This window comes from Melopsittacus undulatus, chromosome 3, assembly GCF_012275295.1.
Source record: "Melopsittacus undulatus isolate bMelUnd1 chromosome 3, bMelUnd1.mat.Z, whole genome shotgun sequence".
NCBI classification, from domain to species: domain Eukaryota; kingdom Metazoa; phylum Chordata; class Aves; order Psittaciformes; family Psittaculidae; genus Melopsittacus; species Melopsittacus undulatus.
The window spans coordinates 104301682-104317418 of NC_047529.1; the positions used below are offsets into that span (position 1 = coordinate 104301682).

The following is a 15737-nucleotide window of genomic DNA, read 5'->3' on the forward strand; positions in this document are numbered from 1 at the left end:
CCTTTATGCATCTCAAGTAAACTGTTCTCAATCAAAGCAGTTCTTACCTGGCTATGTTCCTTCCTAGCCCCAGGGCTAAACCAGTGGCTGTGGGAGAAAAAGAAAAGACAGGTTTAACAATATAACTAACAAAGCACATGCTGTCATATGACCAGTCTGTGCGTGCTTTTGAGTATTTTATTGTCTGCCAGGAAAATACAGCCTTTGGCTATGCTTTATTTTTATGGGATATTTTTATTGAACTTTGTAAGTCCATAACAGTTTTAAAAGAATGCGCCACAAATTTCATTTCTGAGCAGCTATTGGCTTTACAGGTAATTATACTTTGTCGAACAAGCTAAAGTTTTATATAAATGATAGTATTTTAAGACACTGTAATGAATGTGCTATAAATAAAAGCAATTACATATTTAGTGCTGAAGTGCTACTTATTAATGATTACAGCTGAAGAGATCTTTAAGAATTGTGGACTACCTGGTAGTTACATTGCATTATTTCAAAAACTGAGGTTTGAGTTTGAATCTAAAGTGAATTCAAAGTCTGTAAGTTCCGTGGATTAATATCTCTATATAATTGCACAATTTTTACTACTGGCAGCCTTATTTCACAGACACATTGTCATGCAGGGACAAGAACTCGCAATGTGACTCTTCTCTCAATAGCAGTAAAAGCATATTAATACTGGTTCACACACACACTGTGATCACACAGAACTGAACTGACATCTGAATGTAGCTGTACTAAGCATTACACAAACCTGGAGCAAATCTTGACGCTTACAAAATGAAAAGGAGAAAGAAAAAACAAAACATGGGGGATCTGAAATTACATATTGCACCTATATATTACCCATGTAAGCAACACATTTTGGGCAATGGATAAAAGAATTCCAGCCATTAAAATACTGCACAAAAAGACCATCACATTATCTGCTGTTAAGCTTTTACTGTGAGTGACCCAAAAAATAAAGTCACAAACATCCAGAAGCTGAAGAAGATAAGAAATATAATGGGCTAGATCTAAAGTCTACATAGACAAGTATCTTGTCTCTGAGCAGCAACTGTGATATCCTCTGCATAAGCTCTGCTGGTTTGTGGCAAATCAGTGGATCACACACTAAATTATTAGTAAAGCGGATTTCTATTGAAAAAATATATTCAAATAATTTGAATGCCTCTCATATTTAGACATTAAAAAACTTCATAAAGAACAAGACCTCTTGTAATGAGAATGTTATATTCACATCACACTGATTTTTATGATTTTGTCTGTTAACTTACTTACAGTATTATTTGTTTGTTTGTTATAATAAAATCAACAAAAGTAAACCTCATAAAATACCAACTGAATTACTTTATGGTACAAATAACTTATGAAATCACAACTGCTTTAGTTAACACACACATTAGCAAGTTAAGTGGACCAGTAGCATAAAACAGTTGCTACTGAGGATTTGCTGTTTGTAGTATCTGCGCTTTGGCGAGTTTTGTTTTAAACAGTGGATGCTTCTAACAGAAGTTAGAACACAAATGTATCCCCGAATACATTATTTCCTGAACATGTGTGTCTGTGTTTTAAATTTCTGATGTGGAAAATATAGGAAAATTTAATTTTATTGTAATTATTCAAAAGAGATAACCAAGAAATAATGTTTCTAAATGTTGTCAGCTGAACAGAGTAAGAGTTTACAATAATGGCACACTGGAGTAACTAAAAAAACTGAATGACACTCCCTGTTTACATGTGTCTAAACAATTAATTCAATGTCTTTTTGAGGAATTTATCTTAACCTTATTCCTCTCATGATACATCATGTTTAAGACTCAAAGATGTGATACTTGTTCATTTTCATGTATGCAGGCTTGGTATTTCTGAATTTCCCTTTCGAAAAAAATAAAGCAGGTCTTTTTAAAAAAACTGTATTTGTTATCTAGCCTTAAAAAGGCCACATTTTAGGAAAGTATACATCTAGTAAGTTAATAAAAGCACATTTGCAAAGCTCTGAAGTTCATGTTTCCTTAAGAAACATAAATTGCAAACTATCATAAATACTGTTATTAAATAAAAATAAAGATTGTAACTGAGTTCAGGCTCTATCATGTTTGTACAGTTGTAAAATGTGGCTTCAGGACAGAGGTGATACTGTAAATCAAACAACAGCAATAATAGTAATAGTAATAATAGTAGTAATACTAATACTGCTGCTGCTACTACTACTACTACTACAACAAAAAATCCTTGTAACTCCCATCACTGATACTCACTCATGGTGAAGACAATCCTGGGACATGTGAACTGTTTTCCTGCTACCGCCTGGTCCCGGAGTTATCTAATGGCAAAAAGAAAATAAACATGTGAATCATGGGCAGCACATGCACACAGTGATTGTTTATTAAAAAAACATCAGAAATACTGAATATAAACCACAGTACACTAAATACAGTAAATGCAATTAGAAATAGCTGCAATTTTTCAGCAAAGTCTGAATGCAGGAAGTGCTACGCAAGATTTCCCAAAATCCTTTATGTGCCATCCAGATTGGATGTCAAACATCAGACACTGACAGATGTCAGGGGCCTAAGTTCCTTTTGAAAAGTCCACAAAGGATTTTATCTTCAGAAAAATGAAAGTTAGATGTTCTAATTCATTACTTATGGATAATACAGCAATAAGTTTATTAAAAACCTTCCAACCTTTGCACAAAGCTTCTGAAATTCAAGTTGATGTAGGAGAGAAAGCAAAGATAAAATACTGTTTACCACACTGTATTGTAGTCCTTGTCTAGTGCTTTATATATGCTGAAACAAAAAAAATGCAATATGTTCCACTGAAGAATGATCTTAAGAATGCTTGATAGCACATGCAGACTTTTGCAGATGATTATATTCTGGTATTGCTCAAGAATGCTTAAAAAGAGCTTTATTTTTATTTTTACAATCTGCTTAAATTGTCTGCACATACAGGTACGTAAAAGCAGCAGAATGAGACTACCTGATGAAACTCATGCTTGAAGAACCAACTATTCCTGTTGGAAACAACGCAGGAAGAAATTTTCACTTCCTGGGAGATATCTTTATTGTCAGTAGATGACCAGAGGTGGGAATGAAGTCAGATGTTCTGACAGTTTTGAAAGGAGACCACAAAATCTTGATAATATATTTGGATGGCTCAGGCTTACCAAAAGTACATAGGCAGAAGATTCACAGATAAAAGCAGCCTATTCTTCAGGAGAAGAACAATGTGCTCAACTTTTAAAAGAAAAAGTCCCTATTCATCTGGTGTCATAATGGATAAAAGCCAGGGCAGTTGAAGCTCCAAGGCTTGAAAATCTTTCAAGGACGCTCACTGAATAATTCGAAAGCTCCACGTGGTTAAAGTATTTGACCAAAATCAGCTCCTTTGACCTCAAGAATGATGTCACTTGGGGCTGAACTGAGAAACCTTAAAGTGGTGTCACTTTTCTGGCTGATAGTGATTGAAAGGAATTGGCAATAGCTTACTGCAGAAAAATCTATGCAAGCATACAAATCTCCAGTAGAGGAAATCATAGCAGCTATATGGGAGAAGAGCACGTACAGCTTTACCTGCCTTTGAATTTACTGTTTGATTAGACTTACTGAAACCTTACAGAGCCACATAACAGTAAAGTCATAAAGAAATAATAAAACATTAACCAACTATTACTATCTCAGTGTCATAGTTCACCTAATAATGAGAATGAGAAATGTCAATTCATAAAGAGAAGTAGAAAAATGAACAAGTATTTTAATAAGTATTTTCCAAATTTTAGGATTAACAACTAAACTGTTACTTTAACGCTATAGGTAAACATGTAGCTCAGCTCTTGAGAGTTACATCCTGCATTAATCTCAAAATGAGGTTTTCATGCTATTCCAGTGGGTATCCCTGGAATACAGTAATCCATTTTCTACACTGTGGCTATAAGAAAAGCCAACTGTGCCTATGTCATGCTTTGTTAGAGGTTCATGATCACATTATCTCATGGTGGACCTGACACTTTTATTCAGTTTACAGTATGTTCTATGTAGAGGCAACTTATTTCCTTTGCCAGGGCTGCTGACAACCTTTTCCACACTATATTAATCTTGTTTACAGACTTTATCTTGGTACAAATATCAGAAAACTAAACTTTTTATCTCAGGGAGAAAATAAACAACATGTTGACAGAAGCAAAAGCTATTTTCTAGGCTAAAATTGGTTGTTTACCTGCAGCCATACTTATGGAAACAAGTTTAAGTTTCCAGCTTACTCAAAATATATAATCTGAAATTTAATAAGCATGGAAATTTCAAGAAAAATCACTTGATAAATTGCCAGTTTTAAACTAATATCTAAACCACAGAAATATGTTTTTCCACTGAATTATAAGAGAATATGAACTTGCATGGAATACAGTTATGACTGATCAAAGTATACTGCTCAGGTTTCTCTTGCACACCCCAGATAGCTTCAGTTAACCAAACAGCCACAGTATATCTATAAAACTAAAGTTAATAATGCATAAATAGACACCTTTGAATAAAACTGAATAATGATTATTGTATGTTAATGCTAATGAATTTCTGTTTGTAAAACTTATCTAGGGTATCAAAAGCCAAAGCAAAACCTAATATCCATCCTCATCTCCTAGCTATCTCACTGCCAGAAAAATCTACTCCAAAGATCTGCTGAGTCTCCACAGCAGAGAGAAGAAATTGATTTGGAGCAACACAGAAAACTAAGAAAATAAAACCAGCTTTCACAGTATACATTACTGAATCACTGCCATAGCTTGACATTATCATTACATTTTTATTCCCTCTACAAGCACACTCTTGCTGAAGGGCCCAAACTGACCATTCCAGAGAAGCACATGTTGAATGTAGAGTTTACCTATAAGTGATGCTCAAACTCCACAAAGTCTTCATGTAGCTATGGTTCACTGGCTGAGTAGTTCACACACTGTTAAGAGTTTTCTCTACATTTCTTTTCATACAACTGATCAAAATACCTCTCCTCATGTACAGCTTCCTACTGAATAATTAATACATGGAAAAGAAAAACTATGGTATCAGAGATTAAAAGTCTGCTGTTGAGCATGGCTCTTCTAGAAAAACAGGGAAGGTTTAAATCTCATGTTTCAAAGCAAAACAGGGAATTCTTATATCTTTACTATAACAGTTTTTTCTCAGCCGCTTTTAAGATAGCTATAAATGTAAAACAAAAAGAACTATTGAAAAGAGACTGCCCTGGATGTAAGCTTGGTTGTCTGCTTTAAATAGCAACACTAGCAGAAAATATCCATGTTTTGTCCTACATCTTTTTCATACACTAGCTTTTATATAGTATAGAATAGGTAACAGAATAAGTTTAATGATGCATTGTAATGATATACATTAGTGCATACATACTGCCTTTAGATATGTAATATGGTAACAGTGCAGGAGTTATTAAAACAGAGAAAATAAATACTAGTGGATAATGAAAAAAAATTACTTGGTCTATGGAGAAAGGAGCAGGTAAAGCAGAAAGTGTATGTGTTCTGCCTGCAAGGAAGTCAGTAACAGAGTTTCTTTTGAGATTCCTAATATTTAATATGAAATAATACTATGTGGCAGCACTGCTCCAACAGCAGCTCACAGCTCCTTGATAAAAGGTGAAGTTACTTGGGACTGGACAAACACAGAGCACCGCTTCTTCAATATTCTATATTAGGTAAAATGGTGAGGGCAGCTCTCTGAACTGTATTAGACAACTGTATTATGGCAACAAAACAATGGCCAAAATTTTGCTACTTCATTACTTTGTAAATAGCTAACATTTAACAAATTTGATTGAAATGAAACCGAATTTCCTTCAGTACAAAGAGCTATTAATTAAATCCTGTAGCAATATGCTGCATATAAAAGGTCTTTATTATATTTTAGCTGTCTGTTTGGATATAAAACTTATTCTTAGGGTGACATCGTAGTTTCCCCTAAGTGAACAGGATTTTGATTTCAGTAGTGCTGTGACTGTATCCTTATTAGTTAAGAATGATCTAAAATACTGAAATCATGTTTTTACTTGTAAAATTATCATCAAGTTACCCACCCAGTGATACAGACAGGAGGAAACAGCAGAGTACTGATTAGGATACTAGCCTTGACCCTCAATTCTTTGCTCTGTCGCAGGCTTGCAGTTTTGACCTTGGGAAGTTGTTTTGTACAGCTCAGCTCCTCATTTGGGAAACAAAAAAAAAACCCACCCCATACAAACAAACACCCCTCTGTAATCTGTAATAATTTTTCCTTACTTCATTAACGTGATATAACGTCAGTAAAGACTGTACCAACAACAAAGGATGTCATCAAAGCATTTCCTTTCAACTGATTAAGGTATGATACTGAAGGTGATTTTTATTCCTACTGCCACAGGACTTATTACAGGAAACAGAAAAAATGTCAATATTAAATGCATTTACATATACAAGCAGAATAACTTTGTCGGTACAAGTTATACTCTGACAGTTCAGAGCAGCGTAAGCTTGCTCAGAGTGGATTAAAAAAGCTATGCAGCAACAAACCCCCCATTTTCAAATCACCACCCAGCTTCAGCAGCAAGCTATGAGTGGCCTCTACTGGCTGACCAAAGGCTACAGAAGTCACTAAGCTTGTGCTATGAGTTACAACTGTGGCTATCAAATGTGTGAAGAAATGTTAACAGAAAGAATCTTCTTGTCAGTGCTAAATAATTCACACTATGTCTAAAAATTAAAAGCAAACATCAAATGAGTGAGACAATAGACAGCAGTAAAAATGCCTTTAATACTGGTGCTTCTATGATTTGTCAAAATATATTCTTGTGAATATATACATGCAGAAGTCTATTTCCTAAAAGCTGATTATGAAATTCAGGAGGATATATTGTGCAACCTGTAAAGGTGAAACAAACCTTAAACTCAAGTATTTTATAATTTGCTTATATAGCATATACTTCGATTAATACTGAATTACTTCAAGTATGTTATCAATGGTTTGATTTCGATGCACAGTTAGGAAGACTGTTGCATCATCTGAGATGGTATGAAAACAGAGACTATGTAACTATAACTTTCAGAACTGTGCCCTTTCCTTATTTATAAAGTTGAAACCACTAAAATATAGAATAATAAAAACCTGAAGTATAAAAGCCTACAATTTCCTCAAACTACATAAAAATCATATTTTAGTAAGAAAAAAAGGGAGAATAAACCATAATTATTTAAAAAAAAAACACAATAATTGCAGACAACACAACTTGGAGAGTAGAAGCTGTGCAAAACGTGGAAAAATAAACTTATTATTGTGCAGTATCTGTATTCAAATAGAAAAAAAATAGATTAAAAAAAGGACAGCACCAGTAGCAAGGAATTGTTTTTCTTCCCTTTTTTTTTCCTGTAGGAATATGTACCTGATTTGCCATTCTCCTACATTTTAATTGCACTCTATCAAGTAGGATTATTGTCAAAAACAAGTGACTACTGATGCCAAAAGGTGACTGCCTTCACAAGAAGCCGCACAGTGCTCACGTATGACACTATACTCTGATATTACTACTTCCCATTCTGAATTCTGCCCCATTTCAGAATTCTACCTCATTTCAGAATTCAGTCCCATTATCTCCACTGCTCAAAATTGTCCACAAGGTTATCTAGCTGACATATAAGATAACCCTCCATCTCACTAGACACCACTGGGATATGACATACTGACCCAGAGTAAACCCTGATTATTAGCTTGAAACATACACCATATAAATGGAGCTTCAAGCTAAATAGTTTGTTTTAAAGTCTTTTTATTTTACTTATACATCAAACCTCATTTTAAACATACTGACACCAGTTCCATTAATCTATATGGCCAATAATATAGACATATTAACGTTTGATTTGACTATTATCAGAAAACAGAAGAAAAATACTATGTCTAGAATGCAGACTGCTTTTTCATTTCAAAAGAGAAAGGGATTTCTGTTTAATAAAGTCTAACTAAATGAAAAACAAATGGCCAGCCACAGCAGTTAAAGAGATTGCCCTGTTGCCACTCTGCATTGAAGCCCACAGTCTTATCTCCCTGAAAACACACAACAGACAGAAGTGCAGAGAGGTCTCATTCTTTCTGCGCCATGTTTTCCATACTACTACACTTCCAGCGACTGGAGAAGCAGTTAGGATTAGCAACCCCAGACTGAGGTGGGCAGAACTCCTCTCCTAGCTGCAGAAAAGTCTCCTAATGTAGCACCTTCAGTTCTACATGGTCTGAAAAGTCGTGAACTAGTCATGTCTCATTTGCATGAGAACCTCATTACCTTTTGTTTTTCAAAACCCACATCACAAGCCTGGACAACAAAACTCAGATGGTACCTAAACTATTTTCATCAGAATGATACACTAGGAAGGGAATACTGATAGCACTGTACCTAAGAATTACCCACATGATGTAAATAATTCAGGTATCAGAAAATTTTGCTTTTAAAGGTTACATTTGGGTAAGATTTGGAATAAAATACCTTTCAAAATTTATAAAGTTTGGCTAATGGAGGCTTTGGTTCAGACCTTATGAAATTTACACATTTATGAAGATAAAATACAAATAAATATAAAAGCATCACCTTTTGCCCTTTAGGTTAGATAACGTTTAAATAATTAGTACCACAATGCAACTTTTTCTTCATTTCAAGTGAAATTCCAAACAGAAGGACTCACACGAGTGGGGGACACTGCAGGAAAAAGGCTTTAGGGGCGTTTCAGGTACAAAGCTGGCCCTTTTCACTATTGACAGTATTTATATACAGATGACACTTTTATTTTGAGCTTGCCCTTTACCCTGCATCTTAGGTAGATTTTAGAAATCCTTTTTTATTTGCCACTTTCTCTGCCATCTGAACTGCTAATGTGTAACTATAGCCATTGTTTCAATATGCCAGTAAAGAAGCAAGCAGGAAGGTCAGAAATCAACTTTTCACTGGGCACTTTTAAGGACAAGCTAAATTCAGGCTTACGGTATCTTTTTCATTTTTTTCTCCCTAAGCCAAATGACCTAGAAATAAAATAGATGTTAAAATATTTTACAATAAATATGATTTTTCTTAGCAAGACATTCTCAAGCTTTTCCATCATCTTGCCTTCAGATATAAATAATTCATGACTTCTATTACAGAGGAAATGGAAACAAGTAGGTTCTAATAGGGGAAAAGAAAAAAAATCAAAAGTGGGAATTCCACTCATACATTTTAAAAGCAAACGTAAGGCTTGTTAGGCTTTAATAGCAGTCCCACATCCCACAGTGGGATATTAACACTTGGATAAGGTAGCATTGCACCGCAAAATTTCTAACATAACACAGATACCAAAGATGTATCCTACCAAAACCTCATGAATGGGTTGTGTAAAGGCACCATTAACTTTGATTTCAAACTGTATTATCTTATTCTCAAATCCCTCTTTATCAGTAAGAGTGCTCCCAGGTTCTCTTTGTATGATATCAAGCCCTAAATAATGAAAAACATCACAGTGCGCTCTTAAGAGACAGCCTGGAGTTCCTTACAGTAATTTAAACTTGTAATGCGTTAAAATGATAGCTATCCCAAAACACTAATTCATAAAGGAAGGTGAAGCCTATGTTCTAACAGCAGAACATTGCTTGTATCTGCTATCGACTCCCTTAGCAAGATGAAATATCATCTATATATCTAAAGCTATGCTTTGTTCCATGTTTTCCACAGCACACAACATATATTTTCCTGGTTGTTTTATGCTCTTTTGTTAAACTAGTGGATGTTTCTGGAATTGTGCTGTCAAGTTAAACTTACTTTTACAAACAATGTTTCTGTCAGAAAGTTGTACTTTTGCCCCTAGAAAATTTAAAGCTATGTACAGTTTAACCATTGGATAGAGAAGTGTGTGTGACTGAGGGCAGGGAAACATGTCTGACTCAGTGGCTGTCCCTGTTGCAAGACAGAAATCAGGGCACTGTTCTCATTCACAGCTTTTCTGTTCCTGGGATCAACATGGGGGAAAAACAATTCATCTTCCCCCAGTGTCTCTGGTGGCATAAATTTTACGTTTCTGGCCTCTTACATGAGACTAAGTTTTGGTCCCTAAGCAACATATTCTGCAAGTCCTGAAAAAACCATGTACAGCCAACTTTCAGCTACCAAAAGCATATCCTCTACTTATGAAGCGTCACTGTAAATATAAGGACAAGAGGAATAACTGGTTTGTTTGATCCTAATCAGGGGATCAAGTAAAGAACATTCTACTCTCAGTTGTAAGTGTTGGATGCGTTGCAGGGCACAGAGAACATTATTTTTCAGACATGAAGCTGTAAAGCCCATTTTGTCAGGTCCTCGAGAAGGCTGACTTTCCACCCAGCTTTATACGTCACAGAGTTATGGTCTGTGGCTATCAGCAAAATCCCAAGGGAATTTTAAGTTGCCTTTGGGGAGTGAGAAGGTTATTTTCCCTGTTATTACAGGATGGGAAAAAAGAAGACAAAAAGAGAATCTTTGTCACAGAGAACATCTTGAATCAAATACCAACATTTTGCATTTACATGGGTTTGTTATTCTAGAGCTAACATAGTCTCTAATAAAGACAAATTGCCCTAAAAGCTTACAACCTGTATAAGTGTATAACATGACTTACCAAGACAATGTCCAAGACAGGCAGATGGAAGTACTGACATTGAAGTACATTGTGCCCAGTGACTTATGAGTGATGCTTTACTGCTTCCAGTAAAGGGAAGTATTTTCACTGCCAACATAAAAGTAGGCATTCGCCTATGGGATGCTGGAATGCCTGTCTGATTTTAGTTTGGGAAGGAAGGGAGGAAAATTAATCATAACGAAAGCAGAAGGTACTGTGTGTAATGATTATCCTTAAAAATATAGAGTATTTGGAAAAGCACACCTTCAATGAAATCTACAGTGAGATCAAAATTAAGAGGCTTTTGAATGATAATAGTAACTATCCCCTGGTGCTTGGGGAATTCTTTGAATCTCTGCTTTTCTTAATACTCAAAGACATCAGGTTAGTATAACCTGACTCATCTTCTCTTCCATCCTCACGGTGGTTGAGCAAATACCACCAACACGAAACTTTGCTGAATCCATTACAACATTCAAGTTGGTTGTGGTACAATCCTGGGCACAGTTTATCCTGTTATCAAGTTTGCATTTCATTTGCTGCCAATGCATATCTGTGGTGCTTGCTTACTAATGCAAGTTTCAAGATCAGTACCTTTTATTTAGGTACTGAAGCAATACTATACTTATGGCTTTTCCATATCCTATCAAATACCCCAAAGACTTTACACAGTAGCAGAATGAAGGCTGAACTGAGGGCACTGACTATACTATTATGCCTGATTTGGTTTGCAGGCAAGTTTAAACACTAGAAAGCATGGGAGGCTCCCGACTGTTGGTAAGACACTCAGATTGCTCCTACAAAAGTGAAAATTTCTGGTCAAAGAAAAGCTCATCTAGTTAGTTATTAACTGGATGCCAGCTGGATATTAACTGGGTAAGTACTGCATTCACAGAGTTAGCTGGAAACTGTGAGTTTAAGAAAAGTTATAGGAAAATACATAGCTCAAATCATTGGGAAAAAAATCCCCAAACAAACCAGGTACACCTATAACTCTGTCTGAATGTCTTAAGAAATTGCATTTGATGGCAGTGTTCAAGAAATTGTAACACTGGCAGAAAGTGATGTTGTATGCATCATACCCTTGACAGCATTAAATTGTTCAGGTGGTTGGCAAGGAAAATATAAGGAAACAGCCACTGGAACTTGGCATTACAACCCACAGATATTCAAATAGCACAAAAAAATTAATTTTGAGCTTTAAAAAATGATTTAAAAAATCATATTAATTAGGAGGAATGCTGTTGGCAAGAAATAGATGTTCACTGAAAATGTGCCGTAAGTGCCATAACATATATGGGAACTTTTTCCAGTTCTTCCTGCATATAGTCATGTGCTGAGGAAAATGATCAACTGGACAAAGAAAAGTTACAGAAAACTCTGAGAAGTTATCAAAGCAGTTCATACTCCAAAGGAATGACTCCCTTATTATTAAATCAGAGGTCATCTGTCCAATACTGGATCAAAAGATGGCACCTACTGAGGGAATGTCCATTCCTAGGGGTGGGAGGGGAAAAGTAGTAAGAGTTACTTGGTGCAATATACCTTCTTGGAAAAGCAACAGACACATCAAGTCTTTGCAGCTCTTAAACTGAGTGATGCAGGCACATCTGCCCTACTCCAGTTTTGCCTAGCTTATTCTTAACCTTAACTGAATCAGGTTCAAATGATATCAAGTGTCCTCAACCTTGGAAATTTTGTATTCACCTAACTTGATCCACAAAAAATTGCTCTGGGTTTTTTCTTAAGACACTGCTATTTACTTTAACTCCTTCCACCACTAAATAGTTTATCTGACTCTTTGGTGGTGGAGTAAAATAAGTGGGTAAATACTGCTCCAGAAATATCCTAGACTTCTGTCCACTACAGGAATTAATTTTTATTTCCTGCTTTTACTTGCAGGCCTGTGAGATCAGCTTTGGAAGCTTCTACTTCCAACAAAAGCCCTACTTACTTCTATCATAAGATAAGAGAAAAGAACTATGGTTTTCATTCACACAAAGTGAAAGCCTATAAGCTCCCAAACTTTTAATCTCCAACTACTTAAAACAGACTTTGTGGCTAAAATTAACAATAGTATATTTTCCACTTGTACCTTAGCTTAAAGTTTCTTATTTCCCATAATTCTGTATGCTCCACAATGGTAGCATCACTTCACCCTGAAAAGTAATTCCTCTTTCTTATTCTGGGACTTTTCCATGCCCCCTGAATTCTTTGACTGCATTCATCTTCAGGTGAGATTTAGTTTACCATGTGCAATTCCAGTTCCAATGAAATGCAACATAAGGAAACAACAAAATACAGTGCACTTTGGATTCAAGAATTAGGGTTCTGTTCTACACAGAAGTGCCGCTCTTTTGCATCCTCACCAAAACCTCCCTGTGCTTTGGTTTCGATTAAAGATACTTTTTAAACCAGGTACAATATTGTGAAAGATCTTTGGCAGGGTTTCAAAATTACTGCTGATGAAAGTAAGCAAAATATTACAAATATGGGACCTCAGTAAAGCAACTGGACACAAGGTTGGCGTCAGTTCCCCATCACCCCCCAGTTCAACACAATTCTGGAAAACCAGCTCCTAAAAGGTTAAGTTTTTGCAGTTCCTCAAGAGTCCTCAGTAAGTAAACTGACTAACAACCTTTGAGCTGAAACATCTCACCTCTAATACAATGGAGCTCTTTCAACTTCGGAAAGCAATTTTTCACATAGAAAAAACATAATGGTGCAGGTAACAAAAGGTGTGGCAGACTAAAAAAGACCAAACAAAAACCAAACCAACCCCCCACTAATTCCTCCAAAGCTGCAGCTATTCATTTTAATGGAGCACTTAGGTTCTTACTAGATGTCTAAAAATAGAATAGATGCTGGAGACCAGACAATACCCCTCACAATTGTTTTGAGAGTTTGCGACAGAATGTATTTACCACACTTTACATGCACTAAAAGTCTTCATCTATTACTGAATCATCACTTGAATTCCGCTCACAGAAATTAAGATCTAGAGTTCAAAACATGATGTTTTAAAGATGCCACACAGCAGCAGAACAATAGGATGGGTAATCTTTAAGATGTTTGACAATTAGAACCTTAAACAGCAAGGTCATTTTTACTTAATGTATGAAGTACACATCTTAAAAGCTGGAATTTTCTTAATAAACAAAACATGCATTCCCACTAAGAACATTTAATTTCCCAGCCACATACTCAGATACTTTAATAAAACTGTCTCCAATGAGCAGTAAGCTCCCAAAATAAACTTTGTTAGGTGTCTTAAATTTATCTTGATGTACTTCTTTAGCAGTGGAGCAAATATTAACATTATTTTCTGAATCCTGCCCTTCCTGCTGATAGTCTGGAGTGACTTTAGCTCAAAATGTTGCAATCCATGTGTCAAGACAAGCCTCTTTTCATAGCAGAACTGATATTTCATCCCCACCTGTCTCTTATTTGAATCACATGTGATGATTGATTTGAATCGTATTTGAATCAGCTGTGCTATCAAAACATTCCCAATATACCAAAGTTTCAACCAAAGCATTTTCTCATGATGCAATTCAGCATAATACATATTTTCCTTAACAGGAAACTGAAAATCAAATAAAGCATTAACAAATGTACTGGGTACATCATCACTGGAGTGTTTCTGTGCTTACCAACCTGAGAGTAAGAATGTATGTAAATGATAAAGATGCTGTTCTCCACATAGCATTGTGCATCATAGCACACACTGTTTGTAGACTGCTATCACTACCTGACCATCACATAAGGATGCGCATTCTATCTGAATTTAATTATCTTAAGTTCACATTAAATACAACATGTTTATTCCAAATTAGGGTGCAAATACCCTTAAGTAGTAAATTATGGGTCTCATACATTAGCAACTCAGACTAAGCCTACAAACCTGCCAATTCTGATATTTTAAAGTAAATAGCACATATTTTTGCACAAGAAAGTGAAAGCTGCTACAAAGACTCGATACAAATACATTACTCCCACTTCTACTAATTCTATTTTTGTTTACTCTTACTTACTTTTCTGAAAGGACTAGCCCTTCAGCTGGTATAAATATGCCCATTAAATGAGCTACAATTAATTAACTGATAAAGCTACCATCCTTCTACTAGCCAATGAGCCAGTTCTAAAATGTACACTCATAAATATTTACGTTTCCAGGACAGTAAACTTCAAATAGACTTAAAAAAGGAAATGTTCAGATCCAGAATACCAGATCTTCTGCCACATTGCTAGACTGTAATATTTGTATTTAACAGTTAATTACCTCATTGAGAAAAGGCTCATTGGCTTCTATGTTCAAAGGAGTTATATATATTTCAACAATGACTATCACTTGGCTCTTCAGCAAGAACAGAATGCTAGGCATTTGAAAAGGGCGGCTGCAACATTGTTCCCTGGGTGCAACACAATGGCAGGTCAAACTTTTGTTCCTCTTGTCCTACAAACAATTTTCAAGCCCATGCTCAATAAATAAATTTGGTCTCAGCACTCCCAATCAGGGCTGCACAATCCCCTCAGTAGCAGACCTATGATAAATGGACTTATTTTCCCAAATCAAACACTTGAATTTAAATTCAGATGAGTTAATGCAAAGGTCAACATTGTAATCAGTTCTTTTGATCTTTATAGAATTTCTAGAGTAATACATAATAAATCTGAAACAAGGCAATTTGCAGCTCTGTATGTGTGGCTGGCAATAAAAATCTTAACGATTAGAGCCTTTATGTACTTAGGGAACGTTTTATAGTAATAGCTATAGTGAGAGCCTCAATGCATGGGAAATGATGGCAATAGATAACACTGAAAGACATGATTGCTTGATTCTTTATATAGTTTATACAGTATGTATAGATTATACATTATAAATTAAAGCACAATGTAGCTGGAAGAGTCTCTCAATGTTTTTCTAATATTCTAGTTTGGATCTGTATTCTCCACAAAACATGGTCTTGATAAAAACTTGTGAATTTAACCATGATCTCATATATTGAGAATTTTATTGTTTCCCACACAAATATGTTACACTTCAGCTAACTGTAAAGAAAAGAAGAAA

General features: G+C 35.5%; 1 protein-coding gene across 1 annotated transcript in view; it reads right to left on the minus strand.

Moving 5' to 3' along the window:
* Positions 1–15737, minus strand: part of GPATCH2 (G-patch domain containing 2) — a 121602-nt gene that overhangs the window by 33575 nt on the left and 72290 nt on the right. The window contains exons 6-7 of the mRNA XM_005151889.3: positions 2265–2329; positions 48–87 (exon numbers count right to left, since the gene is read on the minus strand). Coding sequence (XP_005151946.2) covers positions 48–87; positions 2265–2329 — 105 coding nt within the window. The remainder of the gene's footprint in view (positions 1–47; positions 88–2264; positions 2330–15737) is intronic.